This window comes from Hyla sarda, chromosome 4 (genome assembly GCF_029499605.1).
Source record: "Hyla sarda isolate aHylSar1 chromosome 4, aHylSar1.hap1, whole genome shotgun sequence".
NCBI lineage: Eukaryota > Metazoa > Chordata > Amphibia > Anura > Hylidae > Hyla > Hyla sarda.
The window spans coordinates 97,806,010-97,819,646 of NC_079192.1; the positions used below are offsets into that span (position 1 = coordinate 97,806,010).

A 13,637-nucleotide genomic window follows, 5' to 3' on the forward strand; every position below is an offset into this window, starting at 1 on the left:
AAAGAATCACCAGGACATCCAATGGTAGAGAGGATAAATGATGGATATTTTATTAAAGGTTCACAAAACAACATGTTCTTTGGCTAATAGTGCCTCTTCATCATGTTTCTTATAACCTGATAAACTGACACTCTACCACTGGGCATCCTGGTTATTCTCTGTGCCTGGAGGGTATTAAGTTTTGGAGCCAAGGTGAGTGTTTGGGTCATACACTACATTAACACCCAAACACAACACACAAATCATCAGTAAAAATAAATAAGACAATAACACAAAAAGAGATGATTGGAAGCAAGTCATGGGCACCATTGGTACACTCTGCAGTGGTTTTATAAAAAAAAAAAAATAAAGTCATACACCATGTCATATTGTGTCCAAGTACCATAAAAGTAAAAAAAAGCCAGAATAATACTAGCAAACAGTCAAAAAATGTTTACTTTCAAATCTCGTGTAATTTAACTAAGACTGTCTTCTGACATAGAGGCCTTCCCTAGATACTGTGTTTTGATGATCTCCCTCTATTTGCAGGCATTCATTGTGACAATGTGTGTGCTCAAGGACGCTGGGGACCCAACTGCTCCATGTCATGTCACTGCGAGAACGGGGGTTCATGCTCACCTGAGGATGGGAGCTGTGAGTGTGCTCCAGGATATCGAGGAACCTTGTGCCAAAGAAGTAAGGAAAAATCTGCAGTTACAAAATATTCTATATATTTACTATGAGGGGACTGCAATGCTAAATCTGCATTGTGTATCTTTTTCACAGTTGCGCAAAATTTATTATGTGTTGCACGTCACCTCATAAGCTTGCGCAAATGACAGTAAGCCCCTGGATAGTGCAAAACATGGTGAAAAACTCACACACATTCATATGCCAGCTGGTCACTGGAGTTCATTTGCACAAATTATTTTTTTTGTAAAAATGCTAAATTCATTACATTTATCAGTGCATCTGCAAACCATGTCCCCCTCTTAGCCTACAGCAAGAAAGATGACAAAGCCAGGTCAAGTAACTTGAACATAAGGCAAAATTAGATGATCATTTTGGTGCAAATCCAATCCAGAAGATAAAAATAACACGGTGAACACTATTTTAAATGCCAGTTAACAGGCATCATGAAAAGTTTCTCCACAGGTATTTTCCCATATGACAGGTTTAATAATTTATACTTAAAATGTACCTTTCACCAAATAAACTTTTCTAAACTAACTCCGGCTATGCTCCCTAACTTCCCTAACACCCCTCCCTACCTTTTAAAAAATTTCAGAGCTTTAAAAAGCTGTGTATCATACCTTTATTCTTGCTCACATAGTGCAATCTCCCAGCAGGAGAAAGTGGGTGTTTCCCAGCAGGCATGACATTACTGAAGCCTCCTGGAGGACCACTTCTACCCTCACATCAGTGCTGTGAGGAATAGAAGACCTCAAGCTCTGTGCATCTTTCAGTGTGGCTCTATGCATGTTCCAGTGAGGCACTGTGCAGCTTTCAATCAAGCTCAGAGCAGAGAAACACTTCCTGAGTTTGGTCTCCTGCCAGGCCAGGAGGAGACCAAACTCACTGTATTAATTGCAGCAGGGAACAGAATCGAGCCACCTAGTGCCTGTTTTTTTCAATTACATTTTAAACATATTTATGTTGATAATTTTAAAAACAAATGAATGGGAAAGTGTCTGCTAATTACACAAGGAATGCAATATTAAATGTTTATTTGGTGACAGGTAATCTTTAAGGATCTATTCACACTTATAGTATCCTACACATATTTAATACATAGGTTTTGAAGCTGCAGATTTTTTGCTGCAGATTCCGCACTCCGCACCCATTCACACTTCTGAATTCCCGTTTGCGGCAAGCAGAAATTCAGAAGTGTTAATGGGAGTGCGGAATCCCATAGAAGTCTATGGGCGTTAATTTGAGGCGGAATTCCGCAAGCGGAAATTCTGCCGTGTGAATAAACCCCTAAGGGTCTATTCACACGTACAGTATTCTGCACACATTTGATGTGCAGAATTTGAACCTGCACATTTAATGCTGTTTTCAGTCATTTAAAATATGTAGCCTCCCCCCAATGCCGTTGTGTTTTGTAATGCAGCTTCATCAGTCAAGCATTCTAGACTACAATCTGACCCAGTCTACACAATACTGTGATATAAACAGAAGAGGCATGCAACAAAGTGGGTCTTTAAATCATGAGTACATTACATTTTACACTCCACAGCATGGGTAGTGGTGCTGAAAAACCTGCTATGCTAGTGTTTATTGGTAGTTGGTCATGCCCCAGGTAACTCTGTAGCGTTTATGTATATTGTGGCTGCTCTGATGGTTTGCTGTGGAAATGTTATTAAGATGATACTGTCATATGCTTATCAATATTGTAGTTTTATATAGAGAAATATTATGATGACACATGGAGAGAGAAGGATATTGCATGTATCAAAATTTATGTCACTGTGGATTACTATTTTGTTCTGCAGTTTTTGTGGTTTTCCATTTGCCCAGATCATTGTACCAGTACTTCTGCCATACTTTTTTTTTTTTTTTTACTTTTCTGTAATTGTCTTTTCATTTATTTTTTCTCACATGACTGAGCCATCTACTAACAAGCATTTCCTATGATACAAATGCCTGATACACTCCATATTACACAAATATACAGATCTCAACAAATAAACAATGCAGCTTCTAACAGACTAGGTTCACTTGGGTAATATTTGTCGGCGCCACTACTGCAAAAAGAGTGGCTTGCATTAGATGACTACTGTGGGGGATTAGCTCCGTAAAACCAGTCACATAGTTGTAAAAGCTGTCGGAGACAGGGACACAGAAGTGACGTTCAAGCATGGTTTCTCCTGTTTTTATTTTTCAGTAACAAAACCAGTATAGCCTTTAACTTCAGGCACAAACAAATGCAATATAAATCCTGCTTGTCCAGTGCTAACTACACAAAATCTTATCTCTCTGTACAGGTGGCTTACTACCAGCCACCTAACAAAATAGTAGCCAGCAAATGTGTTACTCACACAGGGTAAATGTCCCCTTTTTTGAGGCTCCAACTCTTATCAGGAGCTCCTCACTTGGAGACTGACCCTCATGTAGTTTTAAAGGGGTACTCCACTGGGCATTTACTTCCGAACGCTGTTTTCTCGCTGCGGGGGTCGGCCGTCACACCCCCTCCCATAGACTTGCATTGAGGGGGTGTTGCCGACCCCTGCAGCGCGAAAACAGCGTTCAGAACATTTACTTCTGAATGCTGCCCAGTGGAGTACCCCTTTAAGGCTCATTGATGAGCTGTCTTCAGCACCTGTTCTGATTTGGGCTAGTCTGAAAACCTGTAGTGGCCCAGAAGGGGATAAAAGACCCCACTATCAAACCCAAGTTTTATCCCATAAAATGCAGACCTGATAACAGGGCTTACCAAAAGCAAGGTAAATCTCACCAGGGATTTTAACTATTTCCTGGATTTCCTATATCCCATCCAGCTTCCCTGGATGAGATATGCGCTTTCTGAAACCTGGTATCCACATAACAGGTACCTTAAGGGAATATAGTGATCCCTGATGACCATTCCTTTCACTGTCTCACACTACAAACAGTATTCCCTATGTCTGTGTAAACCAACCAAGGTTTATTGTCTTTCATATATCACTTTTAATCTTTGCAGTTTGCTCTCCTGGATTTTATGGACATCGCTGCAGCCAAACATGTCCCCAGTGTGTTCACGCCAATGGACCCTGTCACCACATAACAGGCCATTGTGACTGCCTACCAGGATTTTATGGGCCGCTTTGCAACCAAGGTAATAACAAGTATTTTATTAGTTTTTAAAAATGTTTGTCCAGGATTAGAAACAGCGCAACACCTTTTTTTGGGGGTTGTATTTGGTTTTACAGTCCATTCTAACGGGTCAGTGGGGCTGAATTTCAAATCAGATACTACCTATGGACAAATGTGGGTCTTATCTAAAAAAAATAACTCAATAAGTTCTTGGAAAAGAAGACAAAGGACCTTAAGAAGCCTTGGCCAGCCATTAGGGGTCACTCCCAAGAAGTACTGCTTATGGGCACCAAGCCAATCAAATAACTGGTGTCATTGTCTACATTTAGACATAAAAATTAGATACATTCCAGCCTAGATTTAACTGGACAGATAGATTTTTGATGCCGTAAAGGACCACCACACATACACTAGAGATGCATGCATACTAGTAGGTGAAATGGCCATTGCAATTAGTGGTTGCTACTTATTTTTTATCTAATCCTGTTTTTTTTGTGTGCCAGAGATTTATATTCTGCTCCATAAAGTTCATGTTTGTGGTGGCTACGGGGGTGATGAGTGGATTGGTATAATGAGGGTTGTAGTCTCTGGTATGTCATGAGGCTAATATCCTTTTTCAGATAAAGCTGATCCCCTACATAAAGTCTAGAAATGAGACTTCTGACAGGCAGGGTTTTCGGTGAACAACTTTAACTTGAACTTATTTGCAATGTCCAAAATAACAAGTCATTTGCATACACTAAGCACAGTGGCTTAGCGGTTTGCACTGTTGCCTTACAGCGCTGGGGTCCTAGGTTGAAATCCCACCGAGGACAACATTGGCAACAAGTGTGTACATTATGTTCTCCCTGTGTTTGCATGGGATTCCTCTGGGTACGCCAGTTTCCTTCCATACTCCAAAGCAAGCTGAAGAGCTTAGCAATCCTTGCAGCAAGATTGACTGGACATAGACTTGAGCTTGCTTGTAGACAGGACTAATGAAAATGTGACTTATTTGTAGGGAAATGCCTGACATTAGCTATACCTAGGCTCACAGAAATCAGTCTCCTCAGGAATGTGTAGTGTGACAGGACAGATAAGCTGACATGTGCTCTTCGCTGGGCCAAGGCTTTGGGGCAATGTTAGGGTATGTTTTTTATCAATCATTCAGCTGTACAGAATGATGCAATACATGAAAAGACTTTAACCCTGTAGAACTCAATGCATGCTTAGATTTGTTTTGCTAACAGAGAAATACATACATTTTGTGCAAAATTAGCTCAGCCACCCAACTAGTCTGGAGTAGCAGCTGGAGATGCGGAACTTGTCCACCACACATATGCACATCTGGTCCACATAAGCATGCATTCTAATGGATGGTATGGCCATTTTAATTTATGGATGTTATTTATTTGCCACAGTTGAATAAAAACAAATTACCGATGGGGTCATATGTCTATATCCGACATTATTAAATAAATAACTGCTCCAGAGATATAAATGATTACCATTAGGTACAGTATCAGCATCAGGCCTCTGAGTTTGTCCTGTGTGGTTGTGTCTGTTCCCATCATATCGGAATGCAGATAGAACACTGAGAGCGATGCAGACGATATAGACATGGAGCTTTATCACTGTTAACAGGTGCTGCCTCATTACCAAGATCTTTTTCCTTGGAAGACAAAATCAAACTAGAAAAAAAAAACCTTCATGGGGGTGGCAGGGTTCTTATCAGATTGTTCAAGCTGGAAGGGGCCAGGTGACTAGGATTGAGGAAACAGCGCCAGGGGGAGGGGTAGGTTGCTAATGTCTCTGTCACACAGCTTGCGGATTACGCTGTCTATGTCATTGGACGGTCTGTGGATAGATAAGGCTTTATCACAATGGCATTTTTCTGATGTTTTCTGGTAGGATTCAGTTTTCTGATAATAAACCTGTGACAACCCCCCTCACTGTGGGAAATAATGCAGAAAAACATTATTCCAGAGCTATATCAGGACACCCCCCATCCCTAAACATCAACAAGCTGTATTCTTTCTGTCACCGAAATGCTGCAGAGAGCGAGATAATCAGGGGGTGCACCACCCCTCTAGCAACAAGCTCCATTTTACCAGTATCTCTCAGTGTACCTTGTTATTGTGTAAAAATAGCAATGATTATTTAACCGTACTTCATTGTATTTATACACATTTCCAATATGTTCTATTGTGACTCATAAAGACACTGTGGCCAATTTGCTGTATTTTTTCTCACTTGAAATCACAAAGCGGATGCCTTGTTTGGAAAACACGTTTTCATTTTACGTTAATGCATAAAGCAGAACCTTCCACGCAGAAAGCTTGATGCATGAATGGCACATCACAGAATTTCTGTGTCAAGCAGCAGATCTCTTAGTGAACGATTTGAACATAAGATAAAAAACGGAGTTCAGTGAAATGGAAGGTGAGAAAGCCCTGAACCCAAGAGCTGTCACTCTTACACATAAAAGGGTCTAGAGCGGAGCTTCTCCAACATACGAGCATAGTATTGTAAAGTCCTATTTCTGTTCTTGAAACAATAGACATTTGGATACCTTGTAAAGCATGAATGTATTTCTTAGAAGAGGTTTGGGCTGTTCACTGATGCTAGAAGACATAAGGGCCATGAAAACCGGGGCAGATAAAAAAAAAATACTTCCCAATGTGGTGGTTACTACGGGCAACAACATTGTTCTTATAGACAGCCCACCAGTGGATACATGGTTCTTATAGACAACCCACCAGTGGATACATGGTTCTTATAGACAGCCCACCAGTGGATACATGGTTCTTATAGACAACCCACCAGTGGATACATGGTTCTTATAGACAGCCCACCAGTGGATACATGGTTCTTATAGACAGCCCACCAGTGGATACATGGTTCTTATAGACAGCCCACCAGTGGATACATGGTTCTTATAGACAACCCACCAGTGGATACATGGTTCTTATAGACAGCCCACCAGTGGATACATGGTTCTTATAGACAGCCCACCAGTGGATACATGGTTCTTATAGACAACCCACCAGTGGATACATGGTTCTTATAGACAGCCCACCAGTGGATACATGGTTCTTATAGACAGCCCACCAGTGGAAACATGGTTCTTATAGACAGCCCACCAGTGGATACATGGTTCTTATAGACAGCCCACCAGTGTAAACATGGTTCTTATAGACAGCCCACCAGTGGATACATGGTTCTTATAGACAACCCACCAGTGGATACATGGTTCTTATAGACAGCCCACCAGTGGATACATGGTTCTTATAGACAACCCACCAGTGGATACATGGTTCTTATAGACAGCCCACCAGTGGATACATGGTTCTTATAGACAACCCACCAGTGGATACATGGTTCTTATAGACAGCCCACCAGTGGATACATGGTTCTTATAGACAGCCCACCAGTGGAAACATGGTTCTTATAGACAGCCCACCAGTGGAAACATGGTTCTTATAGACAGCCCACCAGTGGATACATGGTTCTTATAGACAACCCACCAGTGGATACATGGTTCTTATAGACAGCCCACCAGTGGATACATAGTTCTTATAGACAGCCCACCAGTGGATACATGGTTCTTATAGACAGCCCACCAGTGGATACATGGTTCTTATAGACAGCCCACCAGTGTATACATGGTTCTTATAGACAGCCCACCAGTGGATACATGGTTCTTATAGACAGCCCACCAGTGGATACATGGTTCTTATAGACAGCTCACTAGTGGATACATGGTTCTTATAGACAGCCCACCAGTGGAAACATTGGGGAAGATTTATCAAGACCTGTGTATTGGAAAAGTGGTGCAGTTGCCCATGGCAACCAATTACATTGCTTCTTTACTTTATAGAGATTTTTTTTTTTTTTTAAATTAGAGAAACTATCTGACTGGTTGTTACGGGCAACTGGTCAACTTTTCCGCTGGACAGGTTTTGATAAATCTCCTCTATCGAAACCCAGGCAGAGGAAATGTTGACCAGTTGCCCATAACATCTAAACAGATTTCTTCTTTAAAAATGAAAGAAGCAATCTGATTGGTTGCTATGGGCAACTTTTCCTCTCCACAGGTTTTGATAAAACTCCTCCATTGTTCTTATAGATGACACACCAGCTGATACACTAGGGGAGATTTATCAAAACCTGTCTAGAGGAAAAGTTGCTGAGTTGCCCATAGCAACCAATCAGATCGCTTCTTTCATTTGTGAAAAGGCCTCTGAAAAATGAAAGAAGCTATCTGAGTGGTTGCTATATGGTTGCTATATGATTCCCCTCCATTGTTCTTATAGATGGCCCACCAGCTGATACATTGGGGGTGATTTATGATTGTGTAGCTGTGTGCAGACATTCCTCTTGCCTTTTTTGTATTTTTGGCTTTCTTGCGCCAAGTTTATCAGTAAAGGTGCACCGACTTCAAAAATTTTGAACAAATGAAAAATCACCTCAGAACTTGCTGTAGCATATCACTTTTCTACGACAAGCCAGACATTGTAGGAATCATATAGCAACCATATAGCAACCAATCAGATAGCTTCTTTCATTTTTCAGAGGCCTTTTCAAAAATTAAAGAAGCGACCTGATTGGATGCTATGGGCAACTCAGCAACTTTTCCTCTGGACAGGTTTTGATAAATCTCCCCTAGTGTATCAGCTGGTGTGTCATCTATAAGAACAATGGAGGAGTTTTATCAAAACCTGTGGAGAGGAAAAGTTGCCCATAGCAACCAGATTGCTTCTTTCATTTTTAAAGAAGCAATCTGTTTTTTTTAAACATTTCCGCATTATATGTGCACCTTTTGAGCAACATAGTTAATAAATCTCGTCCACTGCATAGTCAGAAATGAAGCACTGCATGTCACTTTTGCCAAAGTTGTCTACTTGAAAATGGCGCAAAGACTTACTGCACAAAACAAATGTGACAAATTACAGTCAAAAAAGTGGCAGGAATGCATTGATAAATATCCCCCATTGCTCTTATAGATGACACACCAGCCGATACATTGTTCTTATACATGACACACCACCAGATACATTGGAGGAGATTTATCAAAACCTGTCCAGAGAAGAAGTTGCCCAGTTGCCCACCACAACCAATCAGCTAATTTCTTTCGTTTTGCAGAGGCCTGGTTAAAAATGAAAGAAGTGATCTGATTGGTTGCTATGGGCAACTGGGCAACTTTTCCCCTGCACAGGTTTTGATAAATATCCCCCATTGTTTTTATAGATGACACAGCAGCAGAAACATTGTTCTTTTCTTCTTCGTCCTACCGGCAGCACGGAAGGGATATTCCCAGTCCCATTGACCACTCCATAGGACTGCCCACCTAGAATAATAAATGATTAAACAATTAATTCTTAACAACCACTACAGTATAAAGGTAACCCAGAAACAATGCACACTGTGTTTTTTTTTCACCTGTTTCCCACCTGGATTGAAGTATGCATTGGCCTTGCGTTGTTCAGGCCCCAGCGTTTATGCCAGTGGTTATCCTGGCCAGACCTAGTTATAGAGTATTCTAGGGTTCCCCCTGCCAGTGTGCTGTCCTGGTAATGCCTGTGCTTGTGTCGCCTGTCTATTTCCAGTGCGTTTGCCTGGCTGACTTCAAGTTTGTGAGTATACTTGCTCCCCCTGTGCCTGTGGGATCCGGGCGTTTTAGGGGTGTCTCACCTTCGTTGAGGCTGTTCTGTTGCTTGCTCTCCTCTCCTCCAGGTAGGAGTGTGTGTACTTGCGCTGCTCCATTCTCCTGTACGTGCGTGCTGTATCTTCCAGCACGGACCAGAAGTTCGGGTGTCACGTGTTTGTGGTGTCTTCCAGTTTGATCGGCGCAGGTGCCGGAGGAAGGGCTGAATCCAGATCTTGCTCTGGACCAATCAGATAGCTCTGGGAGGGGGTGTGGGCGGTGGCAGTGTTAGGAGGCTTATTTAAACTCGCTGTTCCCTGCTTATGGTTGCTGATGTGCAGGACAGCAGGGTTTTTTTTTTGCCTCTTGAGGTATTGTGGCTCTTTTGGACGGTGCTGTTTTCTTTCCTTAGGCTTATTATTCATACTATAATATTTTATTGTTATAGATGTCGTGCCTTAATGAAGGATCTGGTGGCAGTTCCGGCAAAAGGAAGGGAAAGAGGAAACATCATAGCTGTGCAACCTGCATGCTCCCCATGCCAGATGACCAACAAGGGGTTTATTGCCATTAATGCCTGGACAAGTTACAGTCCTCCTTTAAACCTGCTCCTTAGTTATGTATTAGCCGCTGGGATCAAATGTCACTTCCAACATCTGTGATAACTGTTACCCAGAGTAGACGGGCTATGCTAAAGAAGCTAAAAGAAAATTTTCTTGGATGAAGAATCATATGCAATTTCCATCTTCTGAGCTAGTTAAAAAGAAGGTTAAGCGGCATCATCATCATCGCCGCCATCATCATCATTATCAGGATGATTCATCCTCTCCTTCATCAGAATCATCTACGTCTTCATCCTACTCTGATGTGTCCTCTGACTCGGATGCTGTCACGGAAGATTTTTACCTGTTAAAGAAGGATGCAGCAGATAAATTAATTAAACGTGTAAAGAAGTGCCTAGAGGCAAAAGAGGTGCAAGAAACAGAACAAGATAAGAAGAGTTTGTTCTATTTTCCAAAAAATAATTCTAATGCTCTACTGTTCAACCAGTTCTTAAGACAGTGATGGTAAGAGAATGGAGAAAGCCTGACAGATGTCTAGACCTGTGGCCAAGGTTCAAGTCGGTTTACAAGTTAGATCCCGCAGAATCTGAGAGTTGGGAACTGCCTGCAACCATTGATCCAGCTGTTGTAAGATTATCCAAAAGACCATTTTTTCCATCAGATGAGACGGCTACTCTAAAAGATCCTATAGATTGTAAAGCAGATACCCTTTTAAAAAGATCTCACTGTAATCTAGCATCCTTGCAGAAAGCAGCTATGTCCTCAGTCCCTGTGGCCAGAGCTATGCGACTCTGGTTAAATGATTTTCCTTCTGATATCTCAGATAGTGTGATTTGAAATCAGTGGCAGATTTTTTTTATGTGACTTCCATTGATGTCATTAAAGTTGTAGCGAAAAATATGGCCTTGGCAAGAAGGGCTATCTGGTTAAAGCCATGGTCTGGAGATGCTTCCTCTAAGATGAACTTCTGTGCATTACTATTTGAGCCAGGTAGACTTCTAGGATCCAGGCTGGGCAAAGTCCTTGAAGAAAATAAGAAAGACAAAACACCTTCCTTACCTAAATATTTTAGATACAAATCCTCTAGATTTCATGCTCAAAAGGGGAAAAATTATTTTGTGGCCAAAATAACCATGAAAGATCGTCTAGACGATATCGCAACCGTTACCAAGAAAAAGGCAAGAAAAAACAGCCGGACACTGCTACACAGAAGACAGAATTTTGTCGCCAGGACAGCCCCTGCTGTAGGCACAAGACTCCAACATTTTGCTACTGCCTGGGAGAACATTATTTCAGATTCCTGGGTGCTAAAGATAGTAAGAGAAGGATATGTTCTAGACTTTCTGCATCCTCTAAGAGAGAGATTCCTTGTAAACAATGCTAAAGACCCTCGCATTATGTCACTTATAAAAAAAAATTCTTGAAAAAGGTGCTCCAGAAGAAGTTCTACCAGGCAAGGAATTTTCAGGAATTTACTCAAGAGTCTTTCCGGTGCCAAAACCAGACAGCAAGTGGCGGCTAATAATAGATTTAAGATTCCTGAATCGTCACCTTCGGAAGCAGAATATCAAGATGGATACAGTAACATCCATTCTCAGTATTTTGCAGCCCTCAGAATTCATGGCATCCATAGATTTAAGGGATGCATATCTGCGCATCCCCATTCATGTATCCTAAAGAAGGTTTCTCAGGATAGCAGTTCAGACTCCATCCTGGATTATGCATTTCCAATTCAGAGCTCTTCCATTCAGCTGTCTCCAGCACCAAGAATTTTTACAAAGGTCGTCATCATCCTGGTTGCTGCTCTAAGATTAGAGGGATTGAAAATTATTCCATACTTGCATGACTGGCTGTTCGTCGCTCCTACTCCAGAGATTCTGAAGAACCATCTGAACGTGGCCCTACAGCTTTTAGAGAAATTCAGCCAGTACCCCCAAGAGCCTCCTTTGGTGGACCTGCATGCAAAATCTACACTGCTCAAAAAAATAAAGGGAACACTTAAACCACACAATGTAACTCCAAGTCAATCACACTTCTGTGAAATCACACTGTCCACTCAGGAAGCAACACTGATTAACAATCAATTTCACATGCTGTTGTGCAAATGGAACAGACAACAGGTGGAAATTATAGGCAATTAGCAAGACACCCCCAATAAAAATAAAGGAGTGGTTCTGCAGGTGTTTTGGTCGCTTTTGAATGCTGGTGGTGCTTTCCCTCTAGTGGTAGCATGAGACGGGGTCTACAACCCACACAAGTGGCTCAGGTAGTGTAGTTTGTCCAGGATGGCACATCAAAGTGAGCTGTGGCAAGAACGTTTGCTCCATAGAGCATGGAGGCACTACCAGGAAACAGGCCAGTACATCAGGAGACGTGGAGGAGGCCGTAGAAGGGCAACAACCCAGAAGCAGGACCGATACCTCCGTCTTTGTGCAAGGAGGAGCACTGCCAGAGCCCTGCAAAATGAACTCCAGCTGGCCACAAATGTGCATATGTCCACTCAAACGGTCAGAAACAGACTCCATGAGGGTGGTATGAGGGCCCAACATCCACAGGTGGGGGTTGGGCTTACAGCCCAACACCGTGCAGGACGTTTGGCATTTACCAGAGAACACCAAGATTTGCAAATTCGCCACTGGTGCCCCGTGCTCTTCACAGATGAAAGCAGGTTCACACTGAGCACATGTGACAGACATGACAGAGTCTGGAGACACCATGAAGAACGTTCTGCTGCCTGCAACATCCTCCAGCATGACCGGTTTGGCGGATGGTCAGTAATGGTGTGGGGAGGCATTTCTCTGGGGGCCGTACAGCCCTCCATGTGCTTGCCAGAGGTAGCCTGACTGCCATTAGGTACTGAGATGAGATCCTCAGACCCCTTGTGAGACCATATGCTGGTGTGGTTGACCCTGGGTTCCTCTTAATGCAAGACAATGCTAGACCTCATGTGGCTGGAGTGTGTCAGTAGTTCCTGCAAGAGGAAGGCATTGATGCTATGGATTGGCCTGCCTGTTCCCCAGACCTGAATCCGATTGAGCAAATCTGGGACATCATGTCTCGCTCCATCCACCAACGCCACATTGCACCACAGACTATCCAGGAGTTGGCGGATGCTTTAGTCCAGGCCTCTCTGGATTGGAGAGAGAAATTCATCCATCTATTCCCTCCAATTTCTCTAATTCCTCAGGTTCTATCCAAGATAAGAGCAGCCGAACCGGAAGCAATCATAGTAGTCCTGTTTTGCCCCCGAAGGGCCTGGTTTCCAGCATTGTTTCAGCGCTCGAAGGGCATGTGGAAGCTGCCGCTGTGTCCAGATCTTCTTCTCCAGAAAGGCTTTTATCACGCCCAAGTCAGCAAGTTACATCTGATGGCTTGGTATGAGAAAGGGAGAGGCTAAAGCAGAAAGGTCTTTCAGAAGAAGTTATTTCCACTTTGCTTTCCTCTATTCTACGAATACTGTGTACAACAAGTTGTGGAAGAAATTCTCTTCTTAGCTTCATCAGAAAGAATTGGTGATCTCAGTAAACTCCTTTCTACAGTTCCTTCAAGAAGGCTACCAGAAGGGGCTTAAGCCTAAAACACTGAAGGCACACATGACCGCAATAAATGCTCTATCAGATGGTCTGTTTGCTGGAAATCCACTTCTCACCAGGTTTTTCAAAGCGGTGAAGAAA

At 42.5% G+C, this 13,637-nt stretch overlaps 1 protein-coding gene across 13 annotated transcripts in view; it reads left to right on the forward strand.

Annotated features, from left to right (window-relative positions):
- Window positions 1–13,637, forward strand: part of MEGF11 (multiple EGF like domains 11) — a 581,277-nt gene that overhangs the window by 495,260 nt on the left and 72,380 nt on the right. For all 13 annotated transcript variants that reach the window (XM_056571698.1, XM_056571686.1, XM_056571690.1 and 10 more), the window contains 2 exons: window positions 529–675; window positions 3,662–3,796. In XM_056571698.1, the coding sequence (XP_056427673.1) occupies window positions 529–675; window positions 3,662–3,796 (282 nt within the window). The remainder of the gene's footprint in view (window positions 1–528; window positions 676–3,661; window positions 3,797–13,637) is intronic.